Genomic DNA, 21649 nt, shown 5'->3' on the forward strand with positions numbered 1-21649 from the left:
GCCTCCCAGTCATTTCCTTGGTTGGGCCCTGTCCTGGTGATGTCACTGATGACATCACCGGGGTGTGTCATGTGGGTGTGGCTCTGTTTAATGTGGTTCCAGCTGTGTGGAGGGGGCGGGCCAATTGGCCTACTCTGAGTCTTCCTATGCCATTTTAAGCCACTCAATGCCACACTACCTCACAATAACCATGACATTTGTAGAAGAATTCTTTTTTTTTATTTTTTATTATTAGGTCAAAATTAAATATGACGATTTTAGAAGAAAAAAAGAAGTCCTTTCTGCTCAGACTTTCATAAAAAAAAAGTAAATTTAAATGTAAATAGCTTTTTTAAAATTATCTTGCTGTTTATTTGAAATAGATCACTCAGAACATTTCATAAAGCAGGTCAAACAAGATTCTAACAAGAAACAAAATTCATATTTTTTATTGTTTTGGTTGTGATGTTAATATTAATAATTGTGAATAATTGTAAAATCGCGATGTTCGTTCTCACAATAATCGTTCAACTGAAATTTGAAATCATGACATTCCTAATTTAGTGTATTGTATGTGTGTTTTATGTGTATTGTACATGTTTTATGTGTATTTTGCATGTGTATTGTACATGTTTTATGTGTATTTTGCATGTGTATTGTGCATGTTTTATATGTGTATTGTACATGTTTTATGTGTGTATTGTACATGTTTTATCTGTGTATTATACATGTTTTATGTGTGTGTTGTACATGTTTTATGTGTATTGTCTGCCTGTTCGGCCTGTACCCGACACTGAGAACGTGAGCATTCCTTTCTGTACCGAAAAACAAACTTGTTGTGTGATCATTACTAAATTATTCTGATTCAGATAAAGGTGAAGCGGCTGTCTCATCCATTTTAATGAGACCTCATGTAAACATTCATTTTGGTGTTTGTACCGTGTTTGTTGTTTATATGTTCACAAGATTTGACAACGAGTGATAACAGTCCATCAGCTCCACTCTCCAAAGTCTGGAGACATAAAACTAAAATATCACCGTCAAACTGCTGCTGTTGCTGCTGGTGTTCACTCTCCCGTTAGTGTCACCAACGGAAGATGCATCTGTTTCTGAGTCTCCTCTTGGTGTCTTTAACATGTCAAAACACATGTCAGCAATAATAGACTGCCCTGCTAATAACACCACTTCATTCTACTGCTTCGTCTAGTTCCTTTTAGTTCTACCACTACTTTTACTGCTGAGTATCCATGGACACGGGCGACAGCAGCGTGGGCCGGTGTGCGAGAAAAACGACTTTTTCCCTCTTTAAAGACATTTCCTGCTCAGCAAATTCAGGTCTTGACGGACGCACTGCCCCAGAAAAGTAAAGCGACAGTTAGTATTTTGGGATATTTAACCCCACATTATTATCTTCCAAAAGGATCCAAAGGCAGTCGTCATTTTAGAAATCCGGCTGAAAGTCATTTTTAATCTGATGGGAAAGGTTTGATTGTGGCAGTATTTACACCAGCTGCAGAGCTCTGATTGGTCCTGTCCAGACGTATGGCTTACAGCTAGAACCCGCCCTAAATTTGTTTATCAAATCTGCCAGTTTCACTCTTGCAGTTTGGGTCGATAAGGCCTATTGGGGTCTCATTAGTATGAGACGGGTTCGATTTCAGAAGGCCTTTCTTTCTTTCTTTCCTTCTTTCTTTCCTTCTTTCAAAATGTATCCTCAGCGCCGTCAAACCTGCGATTCGTTGCTTTTAGACGAAGAAGCCGTGTTGATCCAATCTTTTGTGCAGTGGCTCTTTAATCTCGGCCATGTAATTCTCACCGCTGCCTTCCTCGCCACAATGAATAGAATAAAAAACAACATTTCTAGCCATAATACCGGTTGTCAAAGCGGTGTCCGAGGTGCTGACGGCGCGGATTGGCGGCCTCGCTTCCCTCCGTCTACCCCGGGGCTCACGTGACAATAAGTACCACGCCTCTACCGAGCGCGGAACGAACGAATAATGCACCGAATTGTACGGCAACGTCTGGAAAAGCACAATACAAGACCAGTGCTTTACCATTATCATTAACTACTACTTCCTCTACCATAACCACTGCCACAGACACAGCGACTGCATGTATTTAGTTTAGACGGAAGGAAAACACTTCAATCATTTGCTTCGCTTAATGCCGCTCCACCGCTCCGATGTCGAGTGCAGAGAGCTATTCTATGCATTATCCCATTAGGACGGAAAGCGGCGCTGCAGCTGGAGCCCGGAGCTGCTAATAGTGCCGCGTTGGAGCGCTGCGGTAGGTGGACGTGGACGCGGTTCGGTGCGCGCGTGACTGCGATGCGGTGGTGACATTGATTTGCTCTCCCCGCGGGCCAGTCCTCTGCTCCGCATCGATCTCAGGAGGAGAAAGTACTCCGCGGTGGGTCTTCATGACTAAACGAGAATCGATGCTATCTGCGCCAGGCCAGCTCTGATCCCGTTCATAATGGGAAGATACATTTTTGTGTCATAGGAAGAGTCCATGAATTTTACTCCAGCGCCTCAAAAAGACTCAATGTTTTATCATTGCGTTTTGCTTTATTTGACTGGTTCATATTCTCCTATTTAATTACATATTTAGTGCAGCTTGTAAATAGGTCAATGTATTTTTTTTACCGACAGAGAGTAAAATCAGAGGTGGAAAGTAACTGACTACAAATACTCACATTACTGTAATTGAGTAGACCTTTGGGGTAATTGTACTTGTTTGAGTAGATCTTGAGTGAGTCATTGAGTAAATTCAAGCCATGTAATTGTAATGGTCCCAGTGCTGCTTCTTTCTGTACCAAAAACCCACATTTCAGCACCACATATTCCCAGAGCTCTGAGAAAATGTGGATTATGACGAAAAAAAATAATAATTCAGCTTTAAACTTTTAATTTATAAAGTTTTGTATGAAATAACGATCGTAAAAGCGGCTCAAATGGTGTTAATAAGTACTTTTTTACCTCTACTTAAGTACAATATTGGTCGCAACTTGTAATAGAAAAGTACATATAATTGAGTAAATGTGTAGTACTAGTTCCACCAGCACGTTGTGTCTAAATCAGAGCACTGCATCAAACTGTAAAGCTATGTATCGATTGCAAACCTGGAAGAAAGAAGATGTTTTACGATGAGTGCAAAGGTCAAACCCCGCTTTGCTTCAGGGTCTGACAACATTTCCTCTAAAGCTGTTAGCGTAAACTATATCATTTTATAAAGCTGATGAATTGTGGGCGTTAGATTTACATATTCCATTGTCAAATATCAGCAGAGATAAAATGAAAAACAAAGAAACAAGTGAACAAATGCAGAGTGGCTTTGGTGGACATTAGTTATAGCCAGAGGAGCGATAACAGAGTCTGAAAGGTCATCGCGCCAAAGGTCACGGCGAACCAAATGTAAAAGCATGCGATGTAGAAGAGGAAGAAAACTGAAGCCACAAACGCTTTTATCAAATATAACTTTGTACTTTGCTTTGGCACGGAAAAAGAAAATCAACTTAGTGAAATTAAAATATATGGTTATCCTTTATAGTTATAGGTTTTTCATCTTTTGGGGGGCCATAAACGGATGAGCCAGGTCCACTAAATCCCGGCTCCACCTCGGCTCAGACATCTCAGAACTTACACCACGTGGAGCTGGTCTTACCGTCCTCTCGTTGGCGGCGTTGGCCTGCTTCTGGTTGGCCTCGTCGGGCGGGGGAGACGCACTGCGCCCCTGGGGGTCCACCCAGCTGTACACGTGGTTGGTGATGTAGCCTCCGGGGATGCGACCCATGGAGCAGACGGAGAGGGACAGCTTCTTACAGCCCTTCAGCACCTGCAGCGGGACAGCACCAGCTTCAGTCAAGGTTCAAGTATTTTTGTAAACGTTTTGAAAAGTAATCATTAAAAAAAAAAAGGACTTTACTTATATCGCATACAGATTTTGAAAAGATTGTAGTCATTTTGATAAAGAATTGTGCTCATTTTTGGTCAGCAAAGGTCAGTTTGAATCTTTTTTGTGAGTGAATTGTATGTGCTTATGTTTTTTCACCTTTAGGCAAAATGTGATTTTTCACATATGTCCCTTTTGTCCCTTTTGTCCTATCCGTCCCATTTGTTCAAAGCGTCCAAATTGTTCTGTCTGTCCCATCCGTCCCATCCCTATTGTCCAATTTGTCCCATTGGCCTCTATTGTCCCATTCGTCCCATTGGTCTCTATTGTCCCATTGGCCTCTATTGTCCCATTCGTCCCATTGGTCTCTATTGTCCCATTGGTCTCTATTGGTCTCTATTGTCCCATTGGTCTCCATTGTCCCATTCGTCCCATTGTTCTCTATTGTCCCATTGGCCTCTATTGTCCCATTCGTCCCATTGTTCTCTATTGTCCCATTGGCCTCTATTGTCCCATTCGTCCCATTGGTCTCTATTGGGTCTCTATTGTCCCATTTGTCCCATCTTGCCCATTCGTCCCAATGTTCCATCAGTGCAAAAGTTAGTCTTTCCAGTTTTGAAATGTTGTTGAAAAGTTATTTCAGTCTTGGACAGTCAGCTCCAGCTCCGTCCTGTCATCCATCTCCTTATAATTGCTTCTTTCTTTTTTTTTTGCTGAAGCCAAATGTACATTCCACAGGTATCCATCACTGCTGGAGTTTTACACCCGACATACTTTAATTTTAAAGTCAAATGGAATCTGTGCCTCATTAATCTCAGTCCAGTATTTATGAATAAAAGCGCCGACACATGATAAACACGTGATAGTGATGAGGTACTTGCCAGCCACATTAGTACTTCCTTGTGAATAATTGGACTTTGACCATTTTTCCAACAGAATCATTTCCAAACATGATATTTTGCAGTCTTCCATTGAAATGCGTTTATATGTTCGATTAGAAATATATTTGTATAATCCTTCATTCATGTACAAAATGAAATAACCACTACATACACACTTTAATGTCTAGAGCAGTCCCTTTCTTCCTCTACTTTTTCTGCATCTTATCTGCTCAAACAGCCATTTACTGACAGTTTTTGTAGTGAACGCTCTATTTCCATAGCTCCAGATTAGAGTCCATAACATAAGACAAAATGGGTGTCGTTGGGCGTGGCTGGTTGCTTTTCTTTTCATCATGTTTCCTTTGAGTTGGGTGATTTTGTCATTTGCTGTCACTTTGTCGCTGGCTCTTTTTCGCCGACAGACACAGATAGCACGGGCACTGACCACCGCGTTATGACTCACCCAACAACAATGTCAAAGTGTCAAAAAACAAGAACAGGGAAAGGGAATATCAGGCGGTCAGAGGTTTATAAAACAGTTCTGTGTTCTTTCAAATATTATCACAGAGGAAAATGTTATGTGGATATTAAAAGTGAGGGTACTTACTTACTTACTTACTTGCTTATTTACTTATTTTCTTTCTATATAACAACTGTCCATAGAGGGCTTTTCAAATTCAATACAAAAACAAGATACATTTGCAAGGTCCGTAGACAATAATAACAACATGAAGCCCTGAAGCCTGACGTGGACCACAGCAGAGTCCTGAAGCCTGACGCGGACCACAGCAGAGTCCTGAAGCCTGACGTGGACCACAGCAGAGTCCTGAAGCCTGACGCTGACCACAGCAGAGTCCTGAAGCCTGACGCGGACCACAGCAGAGTCCTGAAGCCTGACGTGGACCACAGCAGAGTCCTGAAGCCTGACGCGGACCACAGCAGAGTCCTGAAGCCTGACGCGGACCACAGCAGAGTCCTGAAGCCTGACGTGGACCACAGCAGAGTCCTGAAGCCTGACGCGGACCACAGCAGAGTCCTGAAGCCTGACGCGGACCACAGCAGAGTCCTGAAGCCTGACGCGGACCACAGCAGAGTCCTGAAGCCTGACGCTGACCACAGCAGAGTCCTGAAGCCTGACACGGACCACAGCAGAGTCCTGAAGCCTGACGCGGACCACAGCAGAGTCCTGAAGCCTGACGCTGACCACAGCAGAGTCCTGAAGCCTGACGCGGACCACAGCAGAGTCCTGAAGCCTGACGCGGACCACAGCAGAGTCCTGAAGCCTGACGCTGACCACAGCAGAGTCCTGAAGCCTGACGCGGACCACAGCAGAGTCCTGAAGCCTGACGCGGACCACAGCAGAGTCCTGAAGCCTGACGCTGACCACAGCAGAGTCCTGAAGCCTGACACGGACCACAGCAGAGTCCTGAAGCCTGACACGGACCACAGCAGAGTCCTGAAGCCTGACGCGGACCACAGCAGAGTCCTGAAGCCTGACACGGACCACAGCAGAGTCCTGAAGCCTGACGTTGACCACAGCAGAGTCCTGAAGCCTGAGGCGGACCACAGCAGAGCCCTGAAGCCTGACACGGACCACAGCAGAGTCCTGAAGCCTGACGTTGACCACAGCAGAGTCCTGAAGCCTGAAATGGACCACAGCAGAGTCCGGAAGCCTGACGCTGACCACAGCAGAGTTCTGAAGCCTGACGTTGACCACAGCAGAGTCCTGAAGCCTGACGCTGACCACAGCAGAGTCCTGAAGCCTGACGCTGACCACAGCAGAGTCCAGAAGCCTGAGGCGGACCACAGCAGAGTCCTGAAGCCTGACGCTGACCACAGCAGAGTCCTGAAGCCTGACGCTGACCACAGCAGAGTCCTGAAGCCTGACACGGACCACAGCAGAGTCCTGAAGACTGAGGCGGACCACAGCAGAGTCCTGAAGCCTGACACGGACCACAGCAGAGTCCTGAAGCCTGACGCGGACCACAGCAGAGTCCAGAAGCCTGAGGCGGACCACAGCAGAGTCCTGAAGCCTGACGCGGACCACAGCAGAGTCCTGAAGCCTGAGGCGGACCACAGCAGAGTCCTGAAGCCTGACGCGGACCACAGCAGAGTCCTGAAGCCTGACGCGGACCACAGCAGAGTCCTGAAGCCTGAGGCGGACCACAGCAGAGTCCTGAAGCCTGACGCTGACCACAGCAGAGTCCTGAAGCCTGAGGCGGACCACAGCAGAGCCCTGAAGCCTGACGTTGACCACAGCAGAGTCCTGAAGCCTGACACGGACCACAGCAGAGTCCTGAAGCCTGACATGGACCACAGCAGAGTCCGGAAGCCTGACGCTGACCACAGCAGAGCCCTGAAGCCTGACGTTGACCACAGCAGAGTCCTGAAGCCTGACGCTGACCACAGCAGAGTCCTGAAGCCTGACGCTGACCACAGCAGAGTCCTGAAGCCTGAGGCGGACCACAGCAGAGTCCTGAAGCCTGACGCTGACCACAGCAGAGTCCTGAAGCCTGACGCTGACCACAGCAGAGTCCTGAAGCCTGAGGCGGACCACAGCAGAGTCCTGATGCCTGACGTTGACCACAGCAGAGCCCTGAAGCCTGACACGGACCACAGCAGAGTCCTGAAGCCTGACGCTGACCACAGCAGAGTCCTGAAGCCTGACACGGACCACAGCAGAGTCCTGAATCCTGACGCTGACCACAGCAGAGTCCTGAAGCCTGACACGGACCACAGCAGAGTCCTGAAGCCTGACACTGACCACAGCAGAGTCCTGAATCCTGACGCTGACCACAGCAGAGTCCTGAAGCCTGACGTGGACCACAGCAGAGTCCTGAAGCCTGAGGCGGACCACAGCAGAGTCCTGAATCCTGACGTGGACCACAGCAGAGTCCTGAAGCCTGACGCTGACCACAGCAGAGTCCTGAAGCCTGACGTGGACCACAGCAGAGTCCTGAAGCCTGAGGCGGACCACAGCAGAGTCCTGAAGCCTGACGTGGACCACAGCAGAGTCCTGAAGCCTGACGTGGACCACAGCAGAGTCCTGAAGCCTGAGGCGGACCACAGCAGAGTCCTGAAGCCTGACGCGGACCACAAAACAGCGGCGGTGCATGAGAAGTCAATAGAAACTGTTTCATTGTGCTAAATTTTTAAAACGTGAAAAAGATGGTGTTTTGGGATGAGGTCACAATGAGGCCACATCATGGGTTTCCTGTCAAATACCTGCGTACAACGATACGACGAGAGAAACACCTGATTTATATTCTAGAAGAAAACTTTTTTATGCCATTTTTTTAATGTGATTCAAAAACGGGAATTTTATATTTTCAGTCAGTTTTGCCTTTTTCTACTTTAAAGTTCAAATTAACTCAAGTACAAGTAATTACTTCAAAACATATTCCCTTGGACAGTTTGGACAGTTTTGGCTTCCTGACACGTGCAGCGCTGTCCTCTTAATTCCCCGTCTGGTCCATTTGAGATGAAAATATCATGTTTTTCACACTGCTGTGTTTTTGTCGATAAGGTCCAGGAAAAGAAACTCGAGCTATTTTTAGTCAAAGTGATGTTTATGTGGGGGAAAACAGAAAACCATCTCAGGTCTGTCTTAATCAATATGTGCATGAGCTCGTGAGGTGCTTAACAGTCGCAGTGTGCCAGGAATAAATATGCACAAGTTGTTCCACAGAAAGTATGGTGGCCCAGAAGGCTCAAGAGAAACAACTTTAGGATTACTAAAGAGCCCTAAAAGTCATTTGATAAAACTGTACTGCAGTGTTGATTAAGTAATACAATACAATACAATACAATACAATACAATACCGTGGGTGTAAAATTCACTCTCGTTTTTGACCACTTGTATTATTCTCAAGAGTGTTCCCATTTTTAGCCTCGTGATGGACCGAAGTATCAATATTTGGATTTGATTCTTCTTCTGTAGACTGTATACATTAAATCAAAGTCAGTTTTCATTGTGAAAAAGCCGCAAATATTTGTATAATTCGTCTCGACTCAGCTCTGGCATGCCGTTCAAAATGATGGATAAAAGGACAGATATTATACATTATTTACATGTTTTTTAGCTCATTTACTTTAGGATCTCATGTTTTAGAACAAAAACAAAATCACTTCATTTCCCTCCCGTGTTTCACACGTCAGCGATCGACTTTGGGCTCCATCTACTGGCTGCAGAGGGAAGTACATAGGCGAGATGAACAAACGCTAGCTTCAGTCATGCTAATGCAGACACGCAGTTGTAATGGTTTAGAAGCAAAAAGGATCAGAAAGAGTCTGGCGAGGATTTACGGACTTAAAAACAGCGCTGAAGACCTCGGAGCACTACCTATGACATCACAAATCTGGAAAATTCGTAATCAGTTGTAATTTGATGCCCCGGAGGAAGAGGACGTTCTAAACAGGATTAACACATTAGCATGAATGAAGCTGAACATGAATCGAGCTAAATTCAACTCCATGTACGTTTTAGACGAGGACACAATGTAATAACGACATGGTTTTGGCATAATGTGTCCTTTAAACATTATTATTGAACACTTATTTTATTATTAGCGATACCTGCTTGTCCAATGCCCAGACGCTAAGTAAGACAGGCCTGGTTAGTACTGTATTTATTTATTTTACACTGGCTCTGGTAGAGACTATCGTTGTGTCCTTAGGCAAGACACTTCACCCACATTGCCTAGTATGAATCTGGCCAGTGTGTGTAAATGGTTGATCGGTGGTGGTCTGAGAGGCAGATGGCGCAGATTGGCAGCCTCGTTTCTGTCAGTCTGCTTCAGGGCAACTGTGACTACAACATTAACGTATTAAATGATGTGATTCTCGTGATTTGTCTGACCCGGTGGTCCGTGTCCAGCCTCCGTGACCCGTGACAATAAGAGACAGGAGACGATGACTTCCCCTGACAGTATTGTTAAGCGTCTTCTGTTCCATTCCATTTTTTGGACTTTTCGCTCTCGTCCGTCTCCCTGTCGCCTCATTATGCACCTACAGCGAAGGAGCCACAAAAGTTTAAGAGTAAAAGAGTATTTCACTGAAGGACGAGTGGTTTTAATGGGCCAGAGTTCACCCCACTCCGCTCCTGGACTCTCCCCAAACTCATTAGAAAGCACAAGAAGAGCTCCACAGGTCATTCATATTCTCCACCTTCCTCCCAAGAAGGACCACCCATCTTAATTTAATCTTACGTTCTACGGTGTGGCATTCAACTTCTCAAGATAAGATAAGATAAGATAGCCTTTATTTGTCCACACAACGGGGAAATTTCGGTGTTGCAACGCAAGTAGATACAGAAGTAAAAGAAGAGATAACTTGTAGGATGCTTTAAAAAAACTCTTAATAGAAAAACTCTTTGGACTCCTATGGACAGAACCTCTCATACTCAAACTTGTATTTATTATTTTGTTATTGCCTAGAGATGCAAAAAACATCTTCTTCCAGCTCTTTCAGTGAGCGCACTCGCCTCTCGATTTGACCTGCAGCTCAGCACGAAAGAAATGAAATATGGAGCGATTTTGATGCATTATTCTTCACTCTTCACTTTGGTGGTGAGACCCTAAACTCACTTTAGTGCGGCTGTCAATCTGCGGGCGCTGCCCCTCGGACCACCACCAATCACCTGAGGCGAAGGCAACCACTGACCTTTGGGAACGTGGTCAAACGCTCTAACCCCTGACCTCTGGAAACGTGGCCAAACGCTCTAACCGCTAACCTCCGGGAACGTGGTCAAACGCTCTAAACGCTGACCTTTGGGAACGTGGCCAAACGCTCTAACCGCTGACCTCTGGGAACGTGGTCAAACGCTCTAACCGCTGACCTCTGGAAACGTGGCCAAACGCTCTAACCCCTGACCTCTGGAAACATGGTCAAACGCTCTAACCGCTGACCTCTGGAAACGTGGTGAAATGCTCTTAACGCTGACCTCTGGCAAGGTGGTCAAACGCTCTAACCACTGACCTCCGGGAACGTGGTCAAACGCTCTTAACGTTGACCTCTGGAAACGTGGTGAAATGCTCTTAACGCTGACCTCTGGCAAGGTGGTCAAACGCTCTAACCACTGACCTCCGGGAACGTGGTCAAACGCTCTTAACGTTGACCTCTGGGAACGTGGTCAAACGCTCTAACCACTGACCTCCGGGAACGTGGTCAAACGCTCTAACCACTGACCTCCGGGAACGTGGTCAAACGCTCTAACCACTGACCTCCGGGAACGTGGTCAAACGCTCTTAACGTTGACCTCTGGGAACATGGTCAAACGCTCTAACCACTGACCTCCGGGAACGTGGTCAAATGCTCTAACCACTGACCTCCGGGAACGTGGTCAAACGCTCTTAACGCTGACCTTTGGGAACGTGGCCAAACGCTCTAACCGCTGACCTCTGGGAATGTGGTCAAACGCTCTAACCACTGACCTCTGGGAACGTGGTCAAACGCTCTAAACGCTGAACTTTGGGAACATGGCCAAACGCTCTAACCGCTGACCTCTGGGAACGTGGTCAAACGCTCTAACCACTGACCTCCGGGAACGTGGTCAAACGCTCTAACCACTGACCTCCGGGAACGTGGTCAAACGCTCTTAACGTTGACCTCTGGGAACGTGGTCAAACGCTCTAACCCCTGACCTCTGGAAACGTGGCCAAACGCTCTAACCGCTAACCTCCGGGAACGTGGTCAAACGCTCTAAACGCTGACCTTTGGGAACGTGGCCAAACGCTCTAACCGCTGACCTCTGGGAACGTGGTCAAACGCTCTAACCGCTGACCTCTGGAAACGTGGCCAAACGCTCTAACCCCTGACCTCTGGAAACATGGTCAAACGCTCTAACCGCTGACCTCTGGAAACGTGGTGAAATGCTCTTAACGCTGACCTCTGGCAAGGTGGTCAAACGCTCTAACCACTGACCTCCGGGAACGTGGTCAAACGCTCTTAACGTTGACCTCTGGAAACGTGGTGAAATGCTCTTAACGCTGACCTCTGGCAAGGTGGTCAAACGCTCTAACCACTGACCTCCGGGAACGTGGTCAAACGCTCTTAACGTTGACCTCTGGGAACGTGGTCAAACGCTCTAACCACTGACCTCCGGGAACGTGGTCAAACGCTCTAACCACTGACCTCCGGGAACGTGGTCAAACGCTCTTAACGTTGACCTCTGGGAACATGGTCAAACGCTCTAACCACTGACCTCCGGGAACGTGGTCAAATGCTCTAACCACTGACCTCCGGGAACGTGGTCAAACGCTCTTAACGCTGACCTTTGGGAACGTGGCCAAACGCTCTAACCGCTGACCTCTGGGAATGTGGTCAAACGCTCTAACCACTGACCTCTGGGAACGTGGTCAAACGCTCTAAACGCTGAACTTTGGGAACATGGCCAAACGCTCTAACCGCTGACCTCTGGGAACGTGGTCAAACGCTCTAACCACTGACCTCCGGGAACGTGGTCAAACGCTCTGACCACTGACCTCCGGGAGCGTGGTCAAACGCTCTAACCGCTGACCTCTGGGAACGTGGTCAAACGCTCTAACCACTGACCTCCGGGAACGTGGTCAAACGCTCTAACCGCTGACCTCTGGGAACGTGGTCAAACGCTCTAACCGCTGACCTCTGTGAAGGTGGTCAAATGCTCTAACCGCTGACTTCTGGGAACGTGGTCAAACGCTCTAAACGCTGACCTTTGGGAACGTTGTCAAATGCTCTAAACGCTGACCTCTGGGAACGTGGTCAAACGCTCTAAACGCTGACCTTTGGGAACGTGGTCAAATGCTCTAAACGCTGACCTCTGGGAACGTGGTCAAACGCTCTAAACGCTGACCTTTGGGAACGTGGTCAAACGCTCTAAACGCTGACCTTTGGGAAAGTGGCCAAACGCTCTAACCGCTGACCTCCGGGAACGTGGTCAAACGCTCTAACCACTGACCTCCGGGAACGTGGTCAAACGCTCTAACCACTGACCTCCGGGAACGTGGTCAAACGCTCTAACCACTGACCTCTGGGAAGGTGGTCAAATGCTCTAAACGCTGACCTTTGGGAACGTGGCCAAATGCTCTAACCGCTGACCTCTGGGAAGGTGGTCAAATGCTCTTAACGCTGACCTTTGGGAACGTGGCCAAACGCTCTAACCGCTGACCTCTGTGAAGGTGGTCAAACGCTCTAACCGCTGACCTCTGGGAACGTGGTCAAACGCTCTAACCACTGACCTCTGGGAATGTGGTCAAACGCTCTAACCGCTGACCTCTGGGACCGCGGTCAAACGTTCTAACCACTGACCTCTGGGAACGTGGTCAAACGCTTTAAACGCTGACCTTTGGGAACGTGGTCAAACGCTCTAACCACTGACCTCTGGGAACGTGGTCAAACGCTCTAAACGCTGACCTTTGGGAACGTGGTCAAACGCTCTAAACGCTGACCTCTGGTGACGTGGTCAAACGCTCTAAACGCTGACCTCTGGTGACGTGGTCAAACGCTCTAAACGCTGACCTCTGGGAACGTGGTCAAATGCTCTAAACGCTGACCTCTGGGAACGTGGCCAAACGCTCTAACCACTGACCTCTGGGAACGTGGTCAAACGCTCTAACCACTGACCTTTGGGAACGTGGTCAAACGCTCTAAACGCTGACCTCTGGTGACGTGGTCAAACGCTCTAAACGCTGACCTCTGGTGACGTGGTCAAACGCTCTAAACGCTGACCTCTGGGAACGTGGTCAAATGCTCTAAACGCTGACCTCTGGGAACGTGGTCAAACGCTCTAACCGCTGACTTCTGGGAACGTGGTCAAACGCTCTAAACGCTGACCTTTGGGAAGGTGGTCAAACCCTCTAAACGCTGACCTCTGTGAAGGTGGTCAAACGCTCTAAACGCTGACCTCTGGGAAGGTGGTCAAACGCTATAACCGCTGACCTCTGTGAAGGTGGTCAAACGCTCTAACCGCTGACCTCCAGGAACAAAGGTCAAACGCTCTAACCGCTGACCTCTGGGAACATTGAACCTTGGTAATATCTTCGTTTAACTGCACTTCTACTATATTTTTAGCATATATTTATTTAGATTTTTTAATTTGAAAAAAAAAAAGTTTTTCAATTTAATAATACACAAAACATAATTACAGGGGACACGGCCTGAGAGCAAAGTAAAAAAATAATAATAATACAAATAATGATAAATAATAATAATGACAGAATAAAACATAAATAATAAAACACAAATAAAGTTACGGCATTACACGTCCAACATAAACATCCCGTCTCGCCCAAGATTTTTCAAATTGATACATTTTCAAGTCGAGTTTGAAAGCCATTTTTTCCATATGTCTAATGTCCGTTATAATGTCGCTCCGGTCCTTGATCCTTGAATGTGTCATCCATTTCCTTGTGCTTGCAAAAATGATAATCCAAAGATATTCATGTATTGTATCCACTCCGATTCATTTTCCTACAAAACTCATTGCTATCAATATTGGATCAGTATTTCAACACTTGGCCTAACATGACTTAGTATCAGATCGACACAAAAGTCATCGCCCATCACTACCTTTGACCAAATACAGTGTGTCGTAAAAAGCCGCTATTTGTGCAGGAAAAACAGACTGGATGATATTTACAGTAAAAGCTCTTTGCTGGATGAGAACTGTAAGGACAATTATACCCATCAGTGCCGCCGCTGAATGAAAAATACACACAAAAACAACTGCGAGTGAAAGTGTCTTCATGTTCTTCACTCAAGGTTCAAAAATAAGGTTAGGGTCCTTTAAGAAAACACAGGCAATAGATATACCGTATTATCTGGACTATAAGTCGCACCTTTTTCATAGTTTTGGCCGGGGTGCGACTTATATTTATACTTATATACTTATACTCGGGAGCGACTTATATGTGATATTATTTGTTATTTTCACACTTGCAACCGCATTTCATTCTCCAGTGCAATTTATATATGTTTTTTCTTCTCTATTATGCATTTTTTGGTTGGTGCGATTTATACTTATGTCTATACGTATATACTTATACTTATATCTACACTTATATACTTATACTTGTATTCCGGAGCGACTTGTGTGACATTATTTGTTATTTTCACACCTGCAACTGCATTTCATACTCCAGTGCGACTTATATGTTTTTTTTTATTCTCTATTAAGCATTTTTTGGCTGGTGCGATTTATACTTATATTTATACTTATATACTTATACTCTGGAGCAACTTATATGTGATATTATTTGTTATTCCCGCACTTGCAACTACATTTCATCCTCCAGTGCGACTTATATATGTTTTTTTCTTCTCTATTATGCATTTTTTGACTGGTGCGACTTATACTCCGGTGCGACTTATAGTCCGGAAAATACGGTAACCACCAACCTTCAAAAATACCATGCGCACCATCGTTTTTCTCTTCCATACCTTTAATTCTCTTGCAGCATCTTCCCTCGGGTTCTATTGTCCCAGAAATCCTGGCTCTGTCTGGTTTTAAACACTTTCTGGATCATCTGTCGTTCAGAGTGTGTGATTTATGAGCCTTCTTTGTTCATCTATGACAAGAGTATATGGAGCTGTGAGCCGGAGACAAAGATCTCATCTACAGAGGCGCCACACATCCACGTTCCAAGAATATAAAGAGAAGGCAGCGGAGTTTGGAAGTTGTATTGTTTTATCAACTGCTAGGAGTCACAAAGAGGCATAACGAGTGGCCTTATTATGAGTTCTTGTGGCTTTAATTGGCTTTTAATCGGCCACTTAGGGGAATCTTGAAATACCGTTGACTTTTGGAAAACACACTTTACAAAATCCATCTGTTTCCAATGAGGTATTTAGGTGCAAGCACTCTGCCAGCAGCGGGAATGAACAATGAGAACGATTAATGAATGAAGCCCTTAGGCAACGTGACTGCTGCGCTATTAGAGCAATGTGTTTGTTGTGAACACGTTTTGACTGAACACTTACCTTTGGCGCAACAATCCGGGGGAAATTTAAACAGTGATATGCGAGCGCTCAGTTAAGACAAGCTCAAAATAAAAATAGCTACATTAAGTTAGTGTACTCCAAGTATTTCACTTCTCTGCTAATAAGACAGTGGTGTACACATGATACTCATTTGTCTGACATGTTTCGGCGGCAGGATTCCACCTTAATCAGGGGTGAGTCCTACAATTGTCTACTGAAAAGTAATTGAAACATATTTTATTTTAGTTTTTTGCATGCTTTTACTATGGTATTAGTAACATGTACACTACTACTTAGGGCCGCTGCGAGCCAATGGCCCCAAATCCACTTTGAACGTGTAAAAAAATATGTAGGGTCTATAATGTCTATAATACAACCTTAATGTGAGTATTTCTGAAGTTATTTTTTTAATACATTTAATTTACAGCATTTTTATGTCAATAAATACGACATAAATCTGATTAGAAAGTGAGTAGACTAAAGCGCTGAAGTACCTTCATTATATAAGCTAAAGACTATTAGACATACAATCACCTTCAGACTTTTCACACTAATAATAGACCCAATTACTTTAACTTGTATTGGAGTGATATTTGACCAGGTCTGTACATGCAAGCCTCTGACCTACTATTACTACTCCTACTCCTACTACTCCTACTACTCCTATTTCTACTACTTCTACTACTCCTACTACTACTACTACTATTACTACTCCTACTACTACTCCTACTACTCCTACTACTCCTACTTCTACTACTCCTACTACTACTACTACTACTACTACTACTACTACTACTACTACTACTCCTACTTCTACTACAACTCCTTCTACTCCTACTCCTACTCCTACTCCTACTATTCCTATTCCTACTCCTACTCCTACTACTCCTACTTCTACTTCTACTACTCCTACTCCTACTACTACTACTACTACTACTTCTACTACTACTCCTACTTCTACTCCTCCAACTACTTCTACTCTTACTACTACTACTACTTCTACTCCTACTTCTACTCCTACACTACTTCTACTACTACTACTACTACTCCTACTACTCCCCGTAATACTACTCCCACTACTCCTCCTACTACTACAATGATAAGCTAAATAGAGATAGGTAAGTTAAACGTTTCTTTGGAGCAACAGGATAAAAACGGCAATGAATCAAATGTGTTTTTAAAGACGAGACGGCATAATCACCCAAATCTAGGTTTATAATTTTTCAAAGTAACACTGATATGCATTCACTGTTTTTGGAGCAATTATTCGGAAATATCCCAGAGGAGATAAGATTTTCAAAGTAATTAAAATGTACCGTCTTATTAGAGAACATGATTAATTCCTGTGAACTGCTCCTGGTAAACGGGCTATTATTGAATATGAAGAGACTTTTAATGCCTCTCGCTCGAATCATTTCTGGATTCATAACTTTCTTTTGGCATTTCAATGAATGAGTTTTCACGAATGGTATTTTCCAAAAACCTCTTTCTTTTTGCAGACCATAAAGTTCAAGCGAGTGCGCGTGTGTCTGTGGCGCACTTTTATACAAGCAGAAGTTTTGTCCTCAAGTGGCAAAAGGCATTTCCTCAATCACCTGTTTGTTGCCACGGCATTTGCTTCTCAACCAAACATCACTTAAGCCATAAACTCTCTCACTAGTCTTTCAACACGCCACAATCCTCCAGCGCCTTTTACCCACCGCGGCGACAGAACCACCACCCTCTTCAGCCCATACCTCTTCTTCCCTCAGCCAGATCCAAAACAAATCCTCATTGCGTCGCTGCTTTCATGGTTCCAGTTTACTCTTCTCTTCAGAAAACGTTGCTTAAACAGCACGGGGTCAGACCAAGACATATTATATTATTAATTCCCTCGTCAAAAACACCTCTGGAGTCGAGCTTTTCTTCACACAGGCTTGTTTCATTAGTCCTGTTTACGAGCTTCTCCTTCTCTGAACCTCACAAAAACACTTAAACTTGGTGGTAGGTCTCTTGGGCTGTGTTCAAGCACATAAAACGTTGTCACGCTCAAGCATTTCTGCAAATCACGTTTATTACAGCTGCGCGCCTGCATTAACATGTCCGTTGCAAGCTAGCTTTGGTTTATTTCCGCCGGGTAATTCCCTTTGCGGCCTGGAGATGGAGCGCTAACAACAACGAAGGAACGCCTTTAGAAATGATGTGGGGTTTTGAATACATGCATTATTTAAAGTTTAAATGCCAAAAACAAGACAAAGAATGCATAACGTGTAAATGCAATAAATTAAGCAATATTATTCTTGACAAAATACACACAATAAAGCGCAATTTTGACGGTTTTAAGTCAAAACTGTTCACCGTTTGGCCCACTTAGCATGTACAGAAGCAACTCTGAGTGTCCAGTACTGTGTTGTATAAGAGTAATGCGTTATTATCATTAGATTGTACACTTGTACGTGGAACTCAAGGGTATGGATGAACAAAATGCCAATAAAGAAGGTCACACAAAGGATATCACTCATCTGCAGTTGTTTGCCCGCCTTCTCCAGTTAGAATGTAGTACTTATGACATTCACCTTTGACCCTTTGTGCTGGCAAGAATAAAAGCTCAGACATTTTTTCCCCAAGCCATCAATAAAACACTGTGTTATTAAACCAGCGTCTTCCTGTGCTTGTCCGGAACGACTTTAATCACGCTCAGGGACCTCCTCTTTTGCAGTTTTTTTCCCCGCCCAGACGCTCTGTGATGTGGGCTTCGTGCATGACTGTCCCATATAGAGGTTGCGTCGAAGTGCTAGGATTGCAATGTGTTTCTTTGGGTCACAAATCAAAACGGGGAAAGGTTTTTAAGACTGACAAACTTAGCTGACGTAGACTCAAGGACTTAGAACAATGAGATGTGAAGCTCCGGATCGACACGAGCAGGTCTTTCAACGTGACCACAGACCAATTTGAACTTTTTTTTGACAAAATTGCGCTACGACCATGCCTCAGTCTATTTCATGCGTGATATAAAGTCTGGTGAAAATGACGAAGCAGTGAATGGCCAATCAAATCTAAAACTACAGTGTGTTACAAATAGAGTTAAATTGTTCCAAATATATATATAAATAAGTCAGTTTTGCCCTCACTTCTGCTGCTAAAGCTTGGCTGAATTCATGGCCTCTTTTACTGGCCTCTACAGGCAATTGAGTAGTACTGTGGGAAGCTTGATTCTTCTTCTCCCGCAGCTGCTCAGTCTGTGTCAGCTTCTTTTAGAGGTCTGAGGACCACACAGCCTCAAACTCATGGATCTAAGCTCAAACCACGCTGAATAAACCTGTGTGGGAATCAAGGATGTTTGCAGGTGTCTGTCTAACTGAGCATGTGCAGAGGAGAAGAAGCAACCGCAGTGCCAATTTTCAACAGACTTAAAAACTATCTTTTAGAGACACGTCTGTGATTGTAGCTCAGGCTCTGTTCATGTTTCGAATGATTAGATGTTAGTCAGAAATACAGGCAGTAATTTAACAACCTGGAGCACTATTTTGTGGTGATGTGAGACTATTTACTCCATTCAGTATTAGAACAGGTATGGGAGTTTAGCTCAGTAGGACAGGCATTGGCCCTTCACGTGGGAAACCAGAGCCTGCATGTTAGCTTTTTTTGTGTGTAAATGTTATCCACTAAACATTGAAACATTGATGAACTCCCAATGTCTCCTTACCCGTCCATAAAAGTCACTGCATGCTACTGTGATGAAGTATATTTGATGCATAAAACTAAAGTATGGATTGAGTTTCCAGGGATGATACGGAGGTTATGCAATGACATCTTTTTTTTTTGTTTAATGCCTCTCAACATTCTGACTGGGTGACAGAATTATGATAACACAACAGACAGAATGCGTTTCCCACTTAGGACACTCTATACACGCCATTTTGTAGAGCCGTCTGACTTTCCACTAGCTGAAAAAGCAGTGCACTCAAAATATCCCACAATGCAACTGGAAAAGTAGCATCCAGCATCATTGATTGAAAGGAGATGAAGAGCTGTTTAAACAAAGCACCGTCGACTCGTAAAACACTCCTAAACAACCTAAATTAGCCGTGAAGTTGCTAGCGTTAGCCGCTTACATTAGCTGGAGCTGTACAAAGATCACACCGTCACGGGCAAAAAGTAGAATAATCCAGTCCGTTTGCTGTTTAACGTGCAATCCTTTTCAAACAAAACATGTACGATGATGATTAAACTATAAATATTTGCGTGTCAGACGTATTTGACCAATATTAATGACAGAAATCAATTTTTATCGGCCGCAGTAAAAAGAAAGTAATGAGCTGAGTGTCCGAAACGCTCCGTGATTGAGTGCAATATAAAGTCAGCTGAATAGGGCCGGACTTTGTAGTGATTGACTACTTTCTAGCTAGCTTGTTAGCTCACGGCAGGGGGAGATAAAGGACACTCCAACTCGCCTCACAACAATGAATGTCCTAAACACAGAGACGCAGAAACATCTTATTTAAGGACAAGAAGTCGGTTCAATTGAGTGACATCAACAATTCTGTATCAGTGATAAATGTGAGCGTAGCTGACGTGTTCCTGTTGTTAAAATGGTTTTCTAAAACTGTTTGCATGATTGTCTTTTTTTAGATGTCAGGTACAAACTAAATATTCAGCAGACCTTTATATCCGTTAATAGACTGTAGCAGATTATTCCACATTTTTTATGTATTTTGAGCTCAGGAGCTAATTTCATAACTCGCCATTGACACTTTTGACAATTTTGCCACTCAATGCTAAAAACGTGAATCCGGTGATGTAATCTGCACAACCGCTATTGGTTAGAGCGTCCACATTTTGGCCAAAACCCAATACACAATATGTTTTTCACTTTAACACCCAATACACAATATGTTTTTCACTTTAACACCCAATACACAATATGTTTTTCACTTTAACACCCAATACGTAATATGTTTTTCACTTTAACACCCAATACACAATATGTTTTTCACTTTAACATCCAATACACAATATGTTTTTCACTTTAACACCCAATACACAATATGTTTTTCACTTTAACACCCAATACACAATATGTTTTTCACTTTAACACCCAATACACAATATGTTTTTTCACTTTAACACCCAATACGCTATACGTTTTTACTTTAACATTGCATTCACAAGTCATTCTCACGTCATTTTGAAATACAACAATAACCCTACGAGTCACAGTATCACAGTTATTGCATTACACAATATGTTGGTGAGAAGTCCATTTCAGATTGGGTCAAACTACATTACTCTCTCATATCAAAGATGACTTTTAGACTTGAAATTGGTCATGAAGCAAATGTACCAAACTTACCAGCACGAGAGTCATTCCAGAAACAGCCGTAGAAGTAAAATAAAACATGATAAGTGAGTTTTTTCTGATTACATATGTGCACCGAGCCACATTTACCGTTTTCTTTTTATCTAGACATCGGGGCGTGTAAAAATATCCGGCTGATTGGTTTGTGTTAGCGTTAATGACCTGCTCCTGGTTTAAAAACATGAGTCAGTTCCTCTAATCAATGACAATCAGCTCTGAGCGTCTTCGGGGAGAACAGACTAAGTCAACAAGAGGAAATACAGAGGTCTGTAAACCAAGGCCATGATCCAGACTCTCTACATTCTGCTTATGTCGTTTCACCTGAGCCGCCCTCTTTTCAGATGTTGTGTAAGACTGTCAAATCTGATATTTTCAAAAGGACAGAGCACACAATTTTGAAAAAGTAAATCACGTCTGAAAGAGAAGAAGTTAAATATAGCAAGTAGCAGTCGGAAAACTTGTTAGAGAAGTAAAGTTAGAAGAAAAAGTTAAAGGTACAGTACATGTCACTGGGTAAACATCATTATACATTCCATTGATCGGAATTTACCAATTAAAATATGAATTAAAATTGTACCCAAAGCCCAGCAATTTTTTTTTTTTT

General features: G+C 44.2%; 1 protein-coding gene across 1 annotated transcript in view; it reads right to left on the reverse strand.

Annotated features, from left to right (window-relative positions):
• The window catches only part of LOC140346869 (whirlin-like), a 165072-nt gene that overhangs the window by 88526 nt on the left and 54897 nt on the right, over positions 1-21649 (reverse strand). Inside the window, exon 2 of the mRNA XM_072433089.1 lies at positions 3643-3813. Coding sequence (XP_072289190.1) covers positions 3643-3813 — 171 coding nt within the window. The remainder of the gene's footprint in view (positions 1-3642; positions 3814-21649) is intronic.

The sequence above is a fragment of the Eucyclogobius newberryi genome, unplaced genomic scaffold (assembly GCF_026437365.1).
Source record: "Eucyclogobius newberryi isolate DKJ021-1_F unplaced genomic scaffold, fEucNew1.0.hap1 SCAF_6, whole genome shotgun sequence".
NCBI classification, from domain to species: domain Eukaryota; kingdom Metazoa; phylum Chordata; class Actinopteri; order Gobiiformes; family Gobiidae; genus Eucyclogobius; species Eucyclogobius newberryi.